General features: G+C 39.9%; 1 protein-coding gene across 2 annotated transcripts in view; it reads right to left on the reverse strand.

Moving 5' to 3' along the window:
- Window positions 1-2758: 2758 nt before the first annotated feature.
- The window catches only part of NUFIP2 (nuclear FMR1 interacting protein 2), a 92473-nt gene continuing 76976 nt past the window's right edge, over window positions 2759-18255 (reverse strand). For both annotated transcript variants that reach the window (XM_089683018.1, XM_089683019.1), the window contains 2 exons: window positions 13760-13792; window positions 2759-11400 (listed from right to left, as the gene is read on the reverse strand). In XM_089683018.1, coding sequence (XP_089539144.1) covers window positions 11348-11400; window positions 13760-13792 — 86 coding nt within the window. In that variant the 3' untranslated portion in view covers window positions 2759-11347. The remainder of the gene's footprint in view (window positions 11401-13759; window positions 13793-18255) is intronic.

Raw genomic sequence — 18255 nt, forward strand, 5'->3', positions numbered from 1 at the left:
CCACCTACCTGTGCCCAGAAGTGCCACCTACATGTGCCCAGCAGTGCCACCCACCTGTGCCCACCCACCAGTGCCACCCACCTGTGCCCACCCACCAGTGCTGCCCACCAGTGCCACCCACCAGTGCAGCCAAGCAGTGCTGCCAGTCAGTGCCACCAGTCAGTGCCCAGGGGTTGTGCCAGTCAGTGCCGCCAGTCAGTGCCCAGAAGTGATGCCAGTCAGTGCCGTCTATCAGTACCCATCAGTGTCACCTATCAGTGCCGCCTATCAGTGCTGCATATCAGTGCCGCCTATCCGTGACCCCTAATTAGTGCTGTCTATCAGTGCCGCCTATCCGTGCCACCTCATTAGTACTGCCTATCAGTGCCCTTTAGTGCTGCCTATCAGTGCCCATCAGTGCCGCCTATCAGTGCCGCCTCATCAACGCAAATCAGTGGAGAAAAAAATACCTGTTTGAAAAATTTTATAAAAAAAACAAATAAACTTTTTTTTTTTTTTCAAATTTTTTGCACTTTTTTTAATTTATAGCGCAAAAAGTAAAGCGCCCAGTGGCGATTAAATACCACCAAAAGAAAGCTCTATTTGTGAGAAAAAAATGATCAAAATTTCATATGGGTACAATGTTGCATGACGGCGCAATTGTCAATCAAAGTGCGGCAGCGCTGAAAGCTGAAAATTGGCCTGGTAAGGAAGGGGGTATAAGTGCCTGGTAGGCAAGTGGTTAATTGGTTTACGTGAAAGTTATAGCATTTACAAATGGTAGTGTAGATAATGGGATTTTTTTTTTCTGCTACTAATAATGGCGGCGATGACTTTTAGCGGGACTGCCGCGGACATTCTGAAACTAGGGTGGAACTAACTTGGTGTCACAGACATCTCCAGTAACACCAATACAGTGATCAGTGTTTAAAAAAAAAAAAAAAAAAAAAAAAAAGAAGTACTGACACTAATAGCACTGAGCAGGAAGGTGTTAATGTGAGGGGCAATCAAAGGGTTAACCGTGTTGTGTTTTACTAGGGGGTGGGGAGTGTGTTCTTCGCTGTAAGCACACTGATCGGGATGGCTGTACTGTGCACGGCCATCCCGAGCAGTGTGCTCAAGCTGACAGGGAGGAAGATTGTTTGTAAACAAAACAATTTTCCTTCCCGTCGGAGATGCTTGGTAATCACCAGGCACCAGCGGGTAATTACCGGCCGGGACCCGGTGATTGACATCCACGGCCGTGAATGGCAGCGCAGCTCACGCGTGCCCCCCACCCGGAAATGCAAACATCACATATATACGTTATTTTGCGCACAGGTGCTGCAAGAGTATATCTGACATAGGGCGGTCCTTAAGCGTACTTACTATAAATAGTATGGAAACTCAATTATGTTGCGGGGCTGCTTTGCTACCTCTGGGACAAGGGGTGTGCCTTGAATCTGTGCAAGGCACAATGACATTTCAAAACTATTAAGGAATTCTGGAGGGAAATGTACTTCCCAGTGATAGAAAGCTCTGCTTCAGTCACAAGTCATGGGTCCGCCAAAGGGATATAACCAAAAATACACAGACAAAAGCATCCAAGGATGGCTAAGAATAAAACATAGGACTTTTTGGAAATGGCTTTCAATGAGCCCTGATCTGAATCTCATCAAACATCTATAAAAAGAGCTATAACATGCAGTTTGGAAAAGTTACCCTTTAAACATGACAGTTGAAGTGGTTTTCCTCAAGAAGCGTTCACAGCGATTGTGCAAAAAAATATTAGGTTAAGAGCCCCAACATTTTTTCCATACCATTTTCATTGCTTTTGGTTCAACAGAATATTTTAAATAATAAAACTAAAGTCTTATTTTTATTAAATGTGGAACAATCATGGATTCCAATTACTTTTTTTAATTTTTCGTGGAAGGGTACCAACAAATTTGTGCACTGCTGTAAAATCAGTTAAAATGCATACAGTATGTACATTGTTACTTGCCAAAGTATTTGTGCTCATCCAGTCCTGAGCTTTACATGCTAGACAACAAGGTCATACTGGTGACTTAACTTTTCTCTAGGTCAGTCAGGCAATTGAGCTATGTCACCTCCCTGCCCCAGTCTGCGACTAGTAGCAGCAGCAGACTGGAACATAATTTACCTACATCACAGATTTAATGAACACACAGCTGTTTTATTGTCATTCTTCTAATCTGGTCCAAGTTCTGCTTTATAATTATGACATTAGCCCAGATGTCCAAAATTAGCATAAACATCAAAGAGTATTACCACGTGAACACTGTCTTTTTTCAAATGAAAATTATAAGAAATTAAAAACTGTAATAGAAAGGTGCTAGAACCTGCTGAACTCAGACTGGTCAAACTGCCATACAGTGCAGCAGTAAGGGTAGGTATCCACAAGTGCAGCTGCTTGTTACACAGCAAATTGTTTTTTTCTGTGCCCCATTTAAAATATTAAGGACCTCAAGCTAAAAACATTTCTACCATGAAAAAACAACCAAAAAATAGGAGATAAGATCAATGGCAGAGTCAATAATTGGGACTTTGCAAATGTGTACAGTTTGTGGGTTTCAAACCTGTGGTTCTCAAAATGGTCATATGCCAAGTGTCATACTATGTGTCATATGCACTACAAACACAGAATTCATGTATTTGTGTGCTATGAAATATTTTACAAAAAGTCACATCATCTGTGAAAATTAAGTCCTGGGATCCAAAAATAAAAACCTTTTTTTATATATTTTTTTCAGTCACAATATGGAAAACAAATCTTGAATCCGCTGCAGAGAAATGTTTTATTAACAAGTTATTGATTTAGAACATAATACTGAACAGTATGTATTAACAGTGATGTACATGCCTTATTTCAACTGATAAAAACTAGAGAAGTCTCCACCCTGCCTTACAGCAGAGTGATCCCACTGTTGCACAATAAACTTTTTAAATTGCACAAACAATAAAACATTTCCTGCATTAAAGGCCCAGTAACAACAAAATGTAGTACACAAACGTCTTATCAAATAAAACATACTACAGAGGCAATAAAATGGGCAAACTGAAAATTAGTGGCAACTGATAAACTATCTACTACTAGAGTATGTCTCCCTGATTAAACAAAAATCAATATAGATTACACTACATATGGAAAGAACCATAAATAAAAAGACGTATGTTTTATTTGATTAGCAAGTGAACAATTTTTGTATTACTGGCCTTTCAAAGAACCACTAAACCAAGAATACAAGTTGTCTTAAAGACCAGTTAAGAATTTGCATTCACTTTCATCTTTGTGAAGACTTGAGGAACTTGGGACAGGTTATTTCTTCCAAGGTACATCTTGCCATCTACAAAAGAACAGGCAACAGCTAGCCTTAAGGTGCAGGAGAACACAGCAGTCTATTGACACCTGTTATACCCATCATATAGACCTGGATTCACTTCAATGGACAAACTGCACACTTCAGTTCTGTCACTGTGCCCATTGTTCAGCTGTAGAACGGTTTTGCATGTATACAGTATATCAAACTCCATTCCCCAAAGAACTTAATGGAGGTCTCAATGGGGTTGCTTTACTAAAACTGGAGCGCGCAAAATCTAGTTTAGCTCTGCAAAGAAACCAATCAGCTTCCAGTTTTTGTTTTTTTTGTCAGAGCTTAATTGAACAAGTTAGAAGTCGATTGGCTACAATGCAAAGCTGTTCCAGATTTTGCACTCTCCAGTTTTAGTAAATCAACCCCATTGTGTTGCAGACAACCACTGCCATCTGCGTAGGATAGACATAACGAATATCAAGTCCTAAGGGCTCTGTGTCATATGAAGACTCTGGGCATACTGTGTCTGCACTGGAGTTGCCATCAGCAATGTTAAACAGGGAATACATCTTGGCCAACTGTGAATAGACTGATTGAATCCCATGATGACAGTGAAAATACCTTTTATAGAGTAGATGCTGAACAGAAGGCAAGAGGCTTGTGTGCACTTCACTCTGACCAACCTTGTTCAATAACCGCATATCCTATCTGCAGTACAATGAACCCACAAGCAGCAATGTTAACCCTGTAATGCAAGAACACAAATCCTAAATAAAATTAAGGCTGTCACATGGCACTTTAGCAGTGGATAGTTTGCTGTGTTCAAAGGTCACTAAACACTATGTGCTATAACCGCATACAAACTGGTTGAATATTTTCAGCTGAAAAACTCCTCAAAAATGCTGACCCTGGACATACGCTGTCTGTTTCCAGGGTCCATCAGAAACTCTATTGCTAAGATGAGCAGCAGTACCGACCATCAATCTGTACAGAGCACAAATCTGACAGCTGCAGCTCATTGCATACAGTGTACAGGCAGTGTTTACAACCACTGTCAAGAATTTATTGGCTTCTGTCAGTGGCCACCCCTAGCGGCTGCTAATCTGTCATGTGAATGTAGCCTAAATTCCTCTCTGGATTTTGCCTCCTTCCCCCTCAATTGGGGAAAAAAAAAAAAACACTTAATTTTTTTTTTATTATTATTATTATTAGTATTTGCACAGATGCACTTCCTAAATCGTCACCTAGGCAAGGATGACGTGTTCACTGACTTGCTGCCTCCTGGGACATCCATGTTACATCCCAGGATGCGGTATGTTGGTGTTTCAGCGCTATTCTCACACATGCACAGACACGTAGCTCCCCCTGCAGATGCGCAGATCGCCGAAGATCTCTGTTAGCCAATGGTTATTGGCAAAAAAGCGCAGCAGTCTGCACGTGTGGAGGGATGCACTGTGTCTGCACATGCACTGGATATTGTTCCAAGATGTTGGCATGGTAACAGAGCAATAAACTTTGGGCAGGAAGGAGGAACATACAGGAACAATTACACGGGGCTAAAAATACAAATTTTTTTGTGGCTTTGATTCACACCAATTGCATTTTTAACTTGGGGCGCAGAGTTTGACAGGCAGCACCACCTGTCAAGCTTGGCCACTGAGTTCAATGGGGCCACACCGCAGTTGCGGCATGGTTCCTCAATGTAAAATTGCTGTTTACCATTAAAAAAAAACAAAACAAAAAACCCAACTTGTCAGCCACTGCTTTACTGCCCTTTGAAGTGCAATCCACCACAGATTGATTTTTGGGGGGCAGTAAGCATTGGCATAAATGTGAAAGCCGCCTCATTTATTAAGTGAACTACAGACAAATTTGTAGCTTTTGACGATGGAGCACCTAACACTGTAGTCAGTCACTTACCCAAAAAAAACCAATCAAGTCAGAAGTTACAACATTGTGCTTGTTCTAGGGAGCTCAGCTCATGAAATTGGACTAGAGCTGAGTACTCCAGGCCTCTACAGCAGCAAACATTAAAGTTGAATTGCAAAGGAAGACAGCAATCATGGCCCATTCACACTGTTGTCCTGCATTGATGTACGTTATGCTGTAGGTCAACATGTGCTGCGTTAAGGCAAACCAATTAATTTGAATGGAAACACCAAAAAAGTCACTTGTACCATTTCAGGCATCTCCCCGCAGCACACATCTGTTAGCAAGGTTAATAGAGTTGCCATTCAGAATTAGTGGCACTGCACAAAACACAAGTAATGTGTGTTCATGCTCTTAACAAAACAGTGTGAATGGGCCCTCAGAGAGTAGAATGCCAAAATAAGAAACATAGGTGAAGGAAGGTGTGGCACCTCATCAGTTTATGTAAAATTTCAGGCATTTTCACCTCTAGATCCTGCAGGAACGAATAATGGAACTCTATGGACACTGCATCAGAAAACATTCCAGAGATTTGTATTGGAAATCTTCACATTAGGATAAGGTGTTAGGTGCTGCAACACCCAAAGGTGTCTGGGACCATTTTGAGGAGTTGTTTGCTGGATTGGGAGCAATTTGTTTGTGAACACCTATGCACTCATCAATAACTTTTTTCACCTGGATTTTTCTTTAAACTTATGAATCGTACTTTAAGCTTTTTCTTTTCCCTTTAACGTGTATTTTAGGTTTAGTGGCCGACATATATGTTTGATTCCCAAAATTCAATATGATGTATGAGACCATAAATATACAGACTATGTTGCAGACAAGACAAAATAAAATGTCATTGTTTCATATGGCAGAGCTAAAACTAGCTTTAGTATATTGCCAAGTAAGAAACATTGATAAACATTTGTCGCCATTTACAGGCACTGTGTATTTTAGCATTAAGATGTTGTCCCCACTTAGGACAAAAAAAAAGATAAATTATTAAATGTATAGGCAACCTAAAATATTTTAAACTGGTGAACAAATGCTTTGGATGTCACCCACCCAACTTTAGACTTGTTGCATAAATTGGTGTTTCTACTGAACCAGAAAAAAAACTTAATTAAACTAAAACACAGCGATGGAAACAAGGCACAGGTACAGTACTGTTATCGAACACTAAGAGTTCTGTGCATGTTTCCTGTGCTAAAATAAATAACTGAAAATTAGATTCTAGCATCTAAAACAAAAATGTTGGCGGTGAATTGAGCAAGCAACATTTACAAAGAAATGTTTCTCTGAGACAAATGCTTGGCATGAGTAATGTGCAGCTGTGGCACCAAAACCCCTTTTTTTTAAATCTTTTTAAAGTGTTAGGCCATCTTTCATCACATTGTTGACAGTTTTTGTACTACAAAGCAGTCCAGTGGTACAATCAACCTTGTGAATTCTATTATTTACCAGTTTGGCTCCTTTATCCCTTTATTCACTGTTAAAGTGAATGAATGAATAAAGTTTCAATACATTTACAAATCTGTATGAACAAGTTGTCACAATGAACGGCAAGTGCATCACTTTTCAAAAAAGCTCTACACTGTAAGCAGACCTTGCACTTAAAATGTTACTAAACCCAGGACCCTGCATTCACTATATCTGGTCTTCCACAGTACACAGAACATGGAAATGCAATTAATGTAGTAAATATAAACTGCTAAATACTTTTTCTCATCAGCCATTAGAGCAGTCTTCGATCAGTGTTCAGCAGAGCACTGGTTAAAGCTTGTAGGGGGAGTTTTGTTTCTGCTCTAGGAGGATGCAGAATCCCTGACCTCTGTCTGGACAGCGCTAATTGGCCCTGTGCTAATCACATGCACTCTCCCAAGAAAAAAACAAAAATCTCTAGCAATACACATCAAACTGAGCATGTGCAGAGTGTCTCCACATGATATGTCTTATCAGGAGATGAGAGGGGGTCCTTGGAAGAAGGGGAGGATCCAAGAAGTCAGGATCCAACTGCATTTTTACACAATGCAGAGGATTAAACCCTTAGGTTCCACAGCGAGTATAACAAGCACACTTTACTGCATATACAGACTGTTTTTTCTTTTGTGGGTTTAGTAACACTTCAAAAGTAAAGGTCCACTTAGTACAGGAGCGCAATCTCAGCACAGTAAAGTGTTTATTTAGAGCTGCATACATGTGGCCGTTCGTTGTTAAAGCCCACTGCCAAGAGGCCACATATATGCGCTAGGTCACTGGGAAGTAGATAAAGTGGCAGCAAACTCGTGAAAAAAAAAAATCCTGCTGCAAAGTAATATAATGTGCTAGTATGCATTGTATATTAGCACATTATGAAAGGCTTACCTTAGAACGAAGCCCTCCAGCGGTGAACTTTCATCGCTGCAAAAGGTTCCGACATCACCCAGTCTTTCTACCAGGTTTGTGGGCTGCGGCTACTTGAATGGCCGAGCCGCCAATGACGTTACTCCGTGCATGCACATGGGAGTTTCGGCCATGGCACACAGCTCTGAAAGAACGGCATGGGTATGACGTTCCTTCGGAGCGCTTGCGTCAGTATTGTTGCCAGCTGCTGCTCCACAGAATATCTCCTAAATGGTGAACGTTTAGGAGATATTCATTTTACCTACAAATAAACTTTATTATAAGCTTACCTGTAGATAAAAATATACAAAGTGACTTTACTACCACTTTAAAGGAATACTATCTGTAAGTTTTGCAATTAGACATTACCTAGCCTGTATGCACTAAACTGAAAAAAAATATATATATCTTTTTGCTAGGTCCAATAATAAAAGTATCCATTGTGCCGAAAGGAAACATTTAATACATTAAATTACTATTATAAAATAATGTAAACCTTTTCTAAGGGAAATACTGGGGCTGCTGTTGATGTTCTAGAAAAAACTAAATCTAATTTGCTGGCTGCTGCGCTGACCCTCTGGCATCAATATATTTTGAGTTATTTTACTGGAACAAGTATGCAAATCAGTAGTGCCTTCATCTGCATTACTAATTCTGGATTAGTGGCTGAAGGTAAAGGGGTACCATAACAAATAGGCAGATAACATGCAGAATGATTTGTCAGCATTGACAGCTTTTACTTAGAAAATATTTCCTTTTAAGGGTTGACAGCTGCAATCTGATAACACGGTGACACATTTTGAACTAGTCCCACCTGGTTAAATGGACACTTCACAGCTTGTAAAAGTATAACAAGAAAAAAGGCAAGGAATAGCACTAACAATCCCTGCTGCTGGAACCATCTTCCAGTGCAACTGAACCCAGACTATGGACATTTGTTTTACTTATTCCTAACAATTAGCAGTAAATTAGCTTTAAAACAAGCCCTCACTGACCTCTGTAGCCATAGGTACTGTGAAGCATTTAATTTCATCCTTAGAGGCTAACTTCACCCGTATTTAGTGTAGAACTTGAAAACATGTTCAACTCCTCCCACCAGTGTCACCAACTCCGCCCCCTCAAGTCTGACACTGGGCAGGGAATCTTCTACCCACACCTGCTGTCACTTTTTGAAAAAAAGCACAGCTGTGCTGCACTTCGCAGCTGACGGCTTGTAGTTCTCATTGAATTGTGAGGGAGCCAATGAGTGCTCTCATAGTTCCTTCACAAGCCCGGCAGCTTTCAAAATGACAGCCTGTGTGGAGGTATGGGCAGAAAGCTGCAGGGCTTGTCTGTAGAAAACTAACACTGCACCCATGATCCACTGATTGCAGGTGCATCATAATTATAAATGCATATTTTGGTTTCTGCAAAAATATGTTCATTTATTATTTTTTCTGAAAAGGTGAACTTTTCCTTTAGGGAACACAACTGAGACTCTGAAGCTCAGTTTCAGCTTTTCTTACATTAGAAGGCTGCCAAGACAAAGCTGCTAGAAGAAGGGGAGATGAGCTACAATTTCAGAGCAGCAGTTGTGAAATTTATGGATTAATTGCTCTATAGTACCTGGGGCTACAGAGGTCAGGGTTTATTTTAAAGCTCATTTACCACTTGTTAAAAATATGTAAACATTTAAATGTCCATATCCTGGGGACAGATTTACTTTAAGCGTAGACTGCTGCAGTCAGACAAGGCTACAGGTAAAGTATGAACACTTCCCATTGGGCAAAATGGATACTTACAGGACGTACAAGAATACAGGTGAGGTGCATTATTTCAGTTCCTGTTACCATTTGCTTTCTCACTGCCCTGTTCTAGAATATTTCTCTTTATCAAACAAAAGTGCAAAAAAGGCAAAAGCTACACTTTTAACCTGATAAATTCAACAGTAAACTGGTACACAGCATTATCTTGACAATTAGTGTTTAGGGGACTTCTTGCAACCAAGAGATTAACCCCTTCAAATATTGGAGGGGCCCGCAACATGAAAAATATTCTATGTATATAGCACCATTCAATTCCAAAAGACATATTTTGTTTCAATTTGCAGAGGCACTCACAACTATTGCTTGCATAGAAGCCCAGCTCTGTGCAATCCCAGGGTGCTCTGCAAGGCTGATCAAGATAACAAAGCAAACAGGCAAGGACACCGCTCAAAGACAAAACAGTTTTAAAGCAAAAATGCCCTAAAAAGGAGGCAAATCAAAAGAAAAAAAAAAAAGTTGCTCTAAACCTGCACCCATACTGTTACATATTTTCTAGTAACCAATGCACTGCAGGCCACTCTAAAAGAAAGGGTCAATACCTTTATTGCTCAAGTCCTACTTCCAATATTACCCCTCAAGCAAAGGGGGGTACTGCCAACATTTTTAGAAAAATATTAAAGACATTTGTAGCATACAGGTAAAAAGGAAAAACTAAAATGAAAACCCATGTTGCCACAAATGTTGCAAGTTGATGTTCAACTGCAGTTGGTTGCTATCCATGAAACCCAAGGAAACATAAAAGCAGAAAACTAAATCAAACAGATATTTTCAACACACAGTGGGATGAAGCAGCCATAGTGCAGAGCTGCCTCATTCAACTTGCTCCCCTTTTATACAATGACATCAAACAGGGAACAGATTTTACTCTTTATATATCTTTTAAATATATTAAATGCCTAAATAGATTACTTTATTTTGCGTTCGCTATTTTTTTAATCTATTTTTATTTATTTAATTTTTTTTTTGCTTTTGTTCTTTAAGTTTAAAGCATTTCTGTTTACTAGTCTTCAACGGATGGGACAAATTCCAAACGGTCAAACTTAAGAAACCTGCTTGTCCGAATAGTTTTTTCCAGAATTCAAAAAGTGCGTCTCCAGTTCCAAAAAATTGTGAAAAAATTGTGTTTAAGACAGCTTTTTTTTTCCTTTTATAGTTGTTACTTTTGAAGTCTCAGAAGAAAACAGAAAGCAGTAATTTAAAAAAAATCATATAGAAACTGTTATTTTCAAACCTAAAAATGTGTTGTTTTTTTTCATTTTTTTTTTTTTAATTTTTTAAGCAGGGATAAGTGTTGTATGTAGAAGCCAGTAACATAAAGATACATAAAAAGTGAAGTATAAGACTGTGGCTGTTGGAATATTCCTCAAAACAGGATGTGCTCTCTCTGTTGGCAAATTAAGCAAATAAGCATTTTTTTTTTCTTCAGGAGACTCCGCACAAGTTATCCCAATTGCAAGAGCATGTCTGTGAAGATACTTGTCAACTTTATTCACTTCGTTTTGAAGATGATGAAAAAAAAATTAAATGAAAATAAAAAAGTGTGGTTTAAAGAAAGACAAAAAAAAAACAAAAACATGTACCAGTGATTAAATCATTTTTTCCCCGGGAAAAGATGTTTTGCTTCCTGATTGGATCAAAGATTTTTGAATAACAATGCTACTTTTAAATTTGTTTAAATAACTATATATTTATATATATATATATAGAATTTTGTATACATAGTTATCTAAACAAAAATATATATATATATTTGTATGTATATATATATTTATATATTTATTTATATAATTATATATCCAATGTCCTGATTCTATTTAGGTTCCATTTGTATTTATTTTCTCTCCCTTGTGGTTAAGCGCACATTAAAGAAAGGGGCATGATAGCCAGATATTGTCTCTCATGCACTGATGAAATGACTTAGGAAAAAAAGCCAGCAATCCCAAGGCAGTAGTCTCAGAGATCAGGGTGGTCCATGGCTTCGTTATAAGTGATTATCCTATTGGGATCTGAAAAAGAAAAAGAAAAATGTAATTTTGTGTAATAAACCAGCAATGCTTACAAAGCATAAACTTCCATAGTTAATTTGACAATTGCTGATCAAGCAATGTGAAAAAGTCCAGAGTGCCAGGTGAAAGCAAACTAGAAGCTAACTTTGTTCCACAAATATTGCATGCTGTTGTGCTAGGAGACAAGTGTAAAGCCATAAATTACACATTTTCTATGAAGTTGCCATCAATAATGCATAAAGATGACAGACAACTGAATGCAGCTCTCAGGTGAGCTGCGGAACGGTGCAGAAATCTGTAACACGTCTGCATTTTCCAATCTGGAGCGCACCCACATCTCTATTTCTCTTTGCATTTCTAAAATAGTGCTCTGAGCTTTACAAGGGCGCCGACACCTGGAACAAACACTTCCTGTAGTGAAACACTTCCAGTAGTTTGAGCACTACTGCTCAAAAGTCTTTTGAGCAGAGTATATGCTCTCTGCTCATTCATGGCATCTGTAAGGTGCCTGGTAAAATGTAACTTCTATGCTCATCTGCGGGATCAAATTATTTAGCCAACCAATGGCTAAAGAGGATCGATGTGGGACCCAGAAGAATAAACAAAGGACAGCACATCGATGGCAGCTGCCTAGACTCATCTCTGGAGAAAAGCACAGGAGGAAGTGGCCATTTATTTATGGATTTCAAAACGGTTTTGCATTTCTCCCATTTATGACCACCCAACACACATGTGCAGTGTCAAAAGGGTGGGCTTTAACACCCACATGCTGTACATACACTGGACTGCCACTATTTAGGTCAGCCTTTTTCAACCAGGGTGCCTTGGCAAAATGTCTAAAAAATGCCCAAAAATTGTATATAAAGCCAGGGGGTGGATTAAGCCTGCTTTTAAATTACATAAATCCACAGGTTTTCATTGTGCACCATAGCAACCTTCTAGCTGCCAGCATCCTAAGAACCAATGATGTCATCGGTTGATAAGGACATCAGACACCTGCACAGCATCCTTTTTTGCCCCTCTCCATCAGCACCGGGGTCACATCAGCTTAGGGAGAGAGAAAAACTGAGGGAGAAAAGAAACACTGGAATACTAGTCAGTACCAGTGTGCTTTTGTAAGAATAAATCACCTTTAACGTTGGGTGCTCTGCATTGGATGTTGGTGCATGTGTGGATGTTGCTGCATTATGTAAAACTAAGTTTCGTTTTTACAATTTAGAATGGTGTGCCTCAAGAATTTTAAAGGGTACCTTGGCTGAAAAAAGGTTTTGAAAGTCTGGTTTATATGCCGAGAGTGTGCTCACAACACAAAGACAGCTCTCAGTCCAGGGTAAAGATCTGTAGCCAACACAATAGGATTCTGGTCATGTGACCACTGTGACAGTGGTCACATGATTGTGATTTTTCCTGTCCCCTAGGCCTTACAAACTACTTAAAGAGATGCTGGAGCAGACAGGAAGGGGTAAAAATAACCAATATCAATATTCCACCAACAGGAAACTCTGGTTAAACCCTTTTTTCTCTACTAAAATTTTAGTTTCAAACAAAAAAGTACGTGCAGCCAGTACACAGGGGTAAGCAGGCCATAGACGGAGCACATTTCTGTCCTGCAACCTTTCCCCCATCAACACAGTCAGTGTTGACAGGGAAATCCCTACCACGGAACCACTGTGTTCTTCCGGTAGGGGAAGCCATCCCCGTCAGAGGAACAAGGCGATTATTGCTAGTGGCTAACAGTTGCTAGCAATAATCGCAGGTAAAATCCAGCAAGCTGGTTGTACACAGGTTGATCGATCTATTAACTTTCAGCCAGCCCATACATGGTTCGAATCTCAGCAAGTTCAGCATGGCATGCTTAAGATTATTATACAATATGCATTGGGAAAATGCAATGGGTGTGGACCAGGCCTAAATCATATATGTGTTTTCACTTGAAATAGAAATCTGGTACAATTAGCTAATTAGAGTGGAACACACTCTAAAACATTCCTAATACGCAAGGGTTACAACCCCTGCCAGGTTCTCATTTGTGTGTCTTTACTGGGTACACTTCACATTCTGTCTAAAAAAAACATGGCAGCAAATTAGTTGAAATCTCCCATCACTGACAGTTGTCTCCACTGGGACCGTTCCCCTCTACTCAGGTTCCACTCAGAATGATAAAAATTGGATTCCCTTTAATATCCCAGTCACAATGACCACCAAGACAATGAGAGCTTCAGAACCTAACCCTTCCCCCCCCCCCCCCCAAAAGAAGTTAAAGAGTTTTTTTTTTGCTGGAGTGCAACATGAAGGGAGAAACTAAGCTATACAAAGACAAATAATCATTCAAATAAAGGTTTTAAACAGAGGTCCTTACCTTGTTTTTGCAACTTCAAAATAGATTCCATTTCTGTAAAGAAAACATAAAATAAAAACACGGGTCAGGATGATGGAATGAGGAAACAGAAAATACAGAGTTACTCAGGAAGGGCATTCCTACTGACAATTATTTCCTTGCCACATTATACCGCAAAGCAACATGTGGTAAAAGGTCATTTATTCATGTTAATTGGAGGAGGATATATTAATATAGCATACTGACAAAATACAATTGCTTCTTATCATATCCTTTATGAACAGGTAATCTTTACCTCCATTAGAAACCCATAAACCACTTTAAAGCGGAGTTCCACCCAAAAGTGGAAGCTCCGCTTGTTGGCCTCCCCCCCCCCTCCACTGCCATATTTGGCACCAAGCTGTGAAGCCGCAAACTGACACAGCCTGGTGCCCACAGTTGAGATGCCAGCGTCGAGGAGAGAAAGGATGGCACAAGTGAGTACATCGCTGGATCCTGGGACAGGTAAGTCTGCCTTTATTAAAAGTCAGCAGATACAGTTTTTGTAGCTGCTGAGTTAATAAACACAAAAACGGCTGAAACTCTGCTTTAAATAGCTGTAGAAAAAATAGCAGCACAAGGACATGAAATATAGTTGTATGAACTTTGTTCAGGGCCCAGCTACATTCCACAAATGGAAACCATGTATACAGAGGTTAGAAAAAGATTGTTGATATTGCCTACAAGCATAAAATCAATATATGGACAAGTGAAACTGAACCTTGCTCATACTGGGGAAATTAACAGGTTTTACTTTACTGTAGAGAGCCTAAGGAAAAATTTGTTACCGTTCCTGTTCTCCTCTGCTCCACCCAGGAGAACTCCCCAGTACTTCCAGATATTAGGTGACACCCCTAACTATCCCCTGGCAATACAACACTTGGTACATGTACATCTCGCTGCCAGCCTGGGAGGAAGCACAACCCTAGGTACATTTTAACTAGCTCAGCACATGTTAAAGTGGTTGTAAAAGCAGAAGTTTTTTCTATCTTACTGCATAACATGCGGCAAAGTAAAAAACCACCTGCATGCATCTTTCCCTGCAACCTCCATATACATACCTGAGCACCATCTCAATCAAGCCATGTGTAGGAGGGCCAAGGCTGTCTCGGCTTACTCAATCCTCATTGGCTCAGATAAAGCAGCAGAAGCCATTGGCTTCCCCTGCTGTCAATCAGAGCCAGTGACAAGGAGTCGAGCCCTGTTCTGTGTACCCTATGGACACACAGAGCAGGGCTCAGGAGCGAGCATGCATGAATGCCCCCATAGCAAGTGGCTTGTTCTAAGGACACTCAGCAGACGGGTAGAGCCCAGAGCACCAGTGGGGGACCCCAGAAGAGGACTGGGGCTGCATTGTGTAACAGCATTGCACAGAGCAGGTAAGTACATGTTTGTTAGTTTAAGAAAGAAAAAAAAAAAAATATATATATATATATATATATATATATATCACTTTAAGAGCCCTGCATTGCTCACTTACAAAAACAAAAAATAACAGTCTCAGAAATGTGCCACATTCCTACAACAGGGGAATCTAGCAGTGACTGCACATACCCTTTACATGTTTCTGGAGTGCTGAAGTGCCCCAAATCTAGCAGCAAATTTGCACATTTCAACATGGTCGATTAGTGTTAGCTTCCCCATCCTTTCCCACTAGTCAGTAAGTCTACTCATCATAGCGAAGGAACAAGGAGCTGGAAGTGGCATGCCAGCCCTAACCTATAGCAAAATTGCCAAACTTTACATATGAAATAGCATCAGAACATACCCTAACACCCCGATCATGCGGGGTGCGATTTGGCATGCAATTTGCAAATAATATGCCAAATCACACCCTATTGTCCGCTATTAGAGCGGTCATATCGGTGCAGTTCCAACTTGGTCGGAGCTGCACCAATTTCTAAAGTAGTGCATATACTACTTTCGTTGCGATTTGCAGAGACATCTGAGTCAGATGTCTTGCAAATTGCAACTGAAATCAGCAAGTCACTTGATTTTGAAATCATGCGACTTCATTGTAGGTCACATGATTTAAAAAAAAATAAAACGGCTTTTATGTGACCGGGGGCTAAAGCATACTGTATGCATGCCCTCCCCCACCTCCCCACTCAAGTGTCCTGTATAGCACTGCCAAAAAGAGAATGCCACATAACTAATCCAGCTTCATCCACTCTTGTCCTAGGGTCACATGACAGAACCTTCCATGTGTCACAGTACATCTGAGGTGTCTATTAAAGTGTATCTGTAGTCAATTTTTTTTGTTTGGGATAGACTAGGGAAGGATATTGTAAAATCAGTATATCAGTAAAAACGTAAAGTGAATGTAAACCCTCACCTTGTAAAACAACCCATTCATTTTAAAATAGAAATGAAAGGCAAAGCGTGTGTATAGATGTATATATATATAAAAAAAAAAAATTATAAAATACCCCCCCCCCCCTTTTTTTGTTTGTTATATAAGTTAACATATACCCTCTTTTCTCATAAAAGCTGAGGGAGGAGAAACAGCAGGACACCGAGTGAGAGAGTGTGAGAGTGTGTGAGTGTGTGTGTTACAAGACTGATCATTGGAGAGCAAGCTGAGATCCCAGCATAGGTGGAGAACTAACCATGGTGTGTTCTCCTGCCTAGTCTGGTCAGTTTTAACAGGAAAACAAAAAGGGACTTTCAGGACCAGCAGGGATTTCACACAAAGGGTGCAGTACAAAGAGAACAGGATACTTTTTCATACAAAGTACATGGTATAGCAGGTACATATCAGGAATATGAAAGTTTGGGTTTACATATTCTGTAACAGGGGTTCTAACCCTTCCTCACTCTATCCAAAACTTTTAAAAAAGTGTTGGCTATTATTAGATTTTAACCCACTTGCCACTGATATGACATTTATAAATGGCCTGGACTTCCTGGTTAAAACAAGCTCATGCCTGCAGCCAAGAGTTTGGTGCTGTTTTATCACCCGACTTCCAGATTTTTAGTAAAAGTGATCCAGACAATTGTAGAGATGCCCGATCACCTTTACTATACTGTAAACAGCCAACCATCTGTGCTTGATTAGTTGCAGTGGATAGCATAGGAGACATAGACCGGCCATACATGAGTCGATTTTGGAACGATTTTTTGTTCGAAAATCAGACCTAAGACTAATCGGACGATTTTCACTCTGTTAGTGGGGCAGCGGCACCGGACGATTTTCGTGGTTCCTCCCCATTTCTTTTAAAATCGGGCATGCTGGAACATTTGTGAAATACGGCTGATTTTCAAAATCATTGGTGGCACCATCGGATTACAGAATGAACAATGTTTTCCATTGAAAAATCATTCAGAATTAGACCCATGTATGGCCTGCTATAGTGGGGGAGATTTACTAAAACTGGAACACTCAGAATCTGGTGCAACTGTGCATAGTAGCCAATCAACTTCTATCTTCAGCTTGTTCAATTAAGCTTTGACAATAAAACCTGGAAGCTGACTGATTTCTAGGCAGAGCTGCACCAGATTTTGCACCATACAGCATTAGTAAATAACCCCCTAATGGTCTAACAGAGCCCTGATGTCGCTATATATAGGATCTGTGCACCACCCATGCTATCACAAAGCTGCTTGTGAGAGTAATAATGTTAAATAGAAATTAAAAATAAAATTGTTAAAATAATTAAACAATGCAATAACACAAAAGGGTTACAAACTACACAATCACCCCATGCACAAAAGCAAACGTGCTGGGTAGATCACTTTATATAAAGAGTGATTGCATCACATATTAGACATCACTAATGTTGGAGTGAGAGTGATAATTCTGGGTCAGTATTGAAAATGCTTTTAAAGTGTTGCCTTTGGACAATTTTGGGTGCCATAGTTATTTGCTATTGCACAGGTACACACAATTTTAAAGTGTTACTAAAGGGAAGCAATACCAATTTCTCTCTCTTTTTTTTTATCATTATCTCTTGTTGTATTAAAGAAGAATTCCAGGCAATGGCATGTTGTACATAGTTACACTGATTCAGCTTGGACCAATGTAATTATGGATATGACATTAGCAGAAAAGAACAAAACAGGCGCACGCTCCTCGTGCATTACCGTGATAATATGAGTGTGCCCTGAAAATTTTGTTCTTTTCTGCTAGTATCAAGATTCCCCAATATACCAAGGGTGGCACCTCAGCAAGTGCTGGATTCCATATTTTGAGTGCAGCAAGAGATTTGAGTGCTGGTTTTTGGTTACCGTTAGATGCATATGACATACCTGGCCGATGCTGCTTGAAATCACTGATGCAGATACTGCTACTTCGGTCATCTCCACTTGTTCTCATGCTGAGTGGCCAGCCTGATGCACTGTGAATGCAGGAGGTTGGTAGCTCAGCACATTTGCCATTCAGAGAATGCTTTGCATTTTCTGAATGAATGCAAACCATTCTCTGGTTGAATGAGTTGGAAAGACAGGGCGGTGACATCCAATTGCAAAATGCTTTGCAT

This window comes from Staurois parvus, unplaced genomic scaffold, assembly GCF_062004578.1.
Source record: "Staurois parvus isolate SC_StPar_1 unplaced genomic scaffold, SC_StPar_1.0 ptg000299l, whole genome shotgun sequence".
Taxonomy (NCBI): domain Eukaryota; kingdom Metazoa; phylum Chordata; class Amphibia; order Anura; family Ranidae; genus Staurois; species Staurois parvus.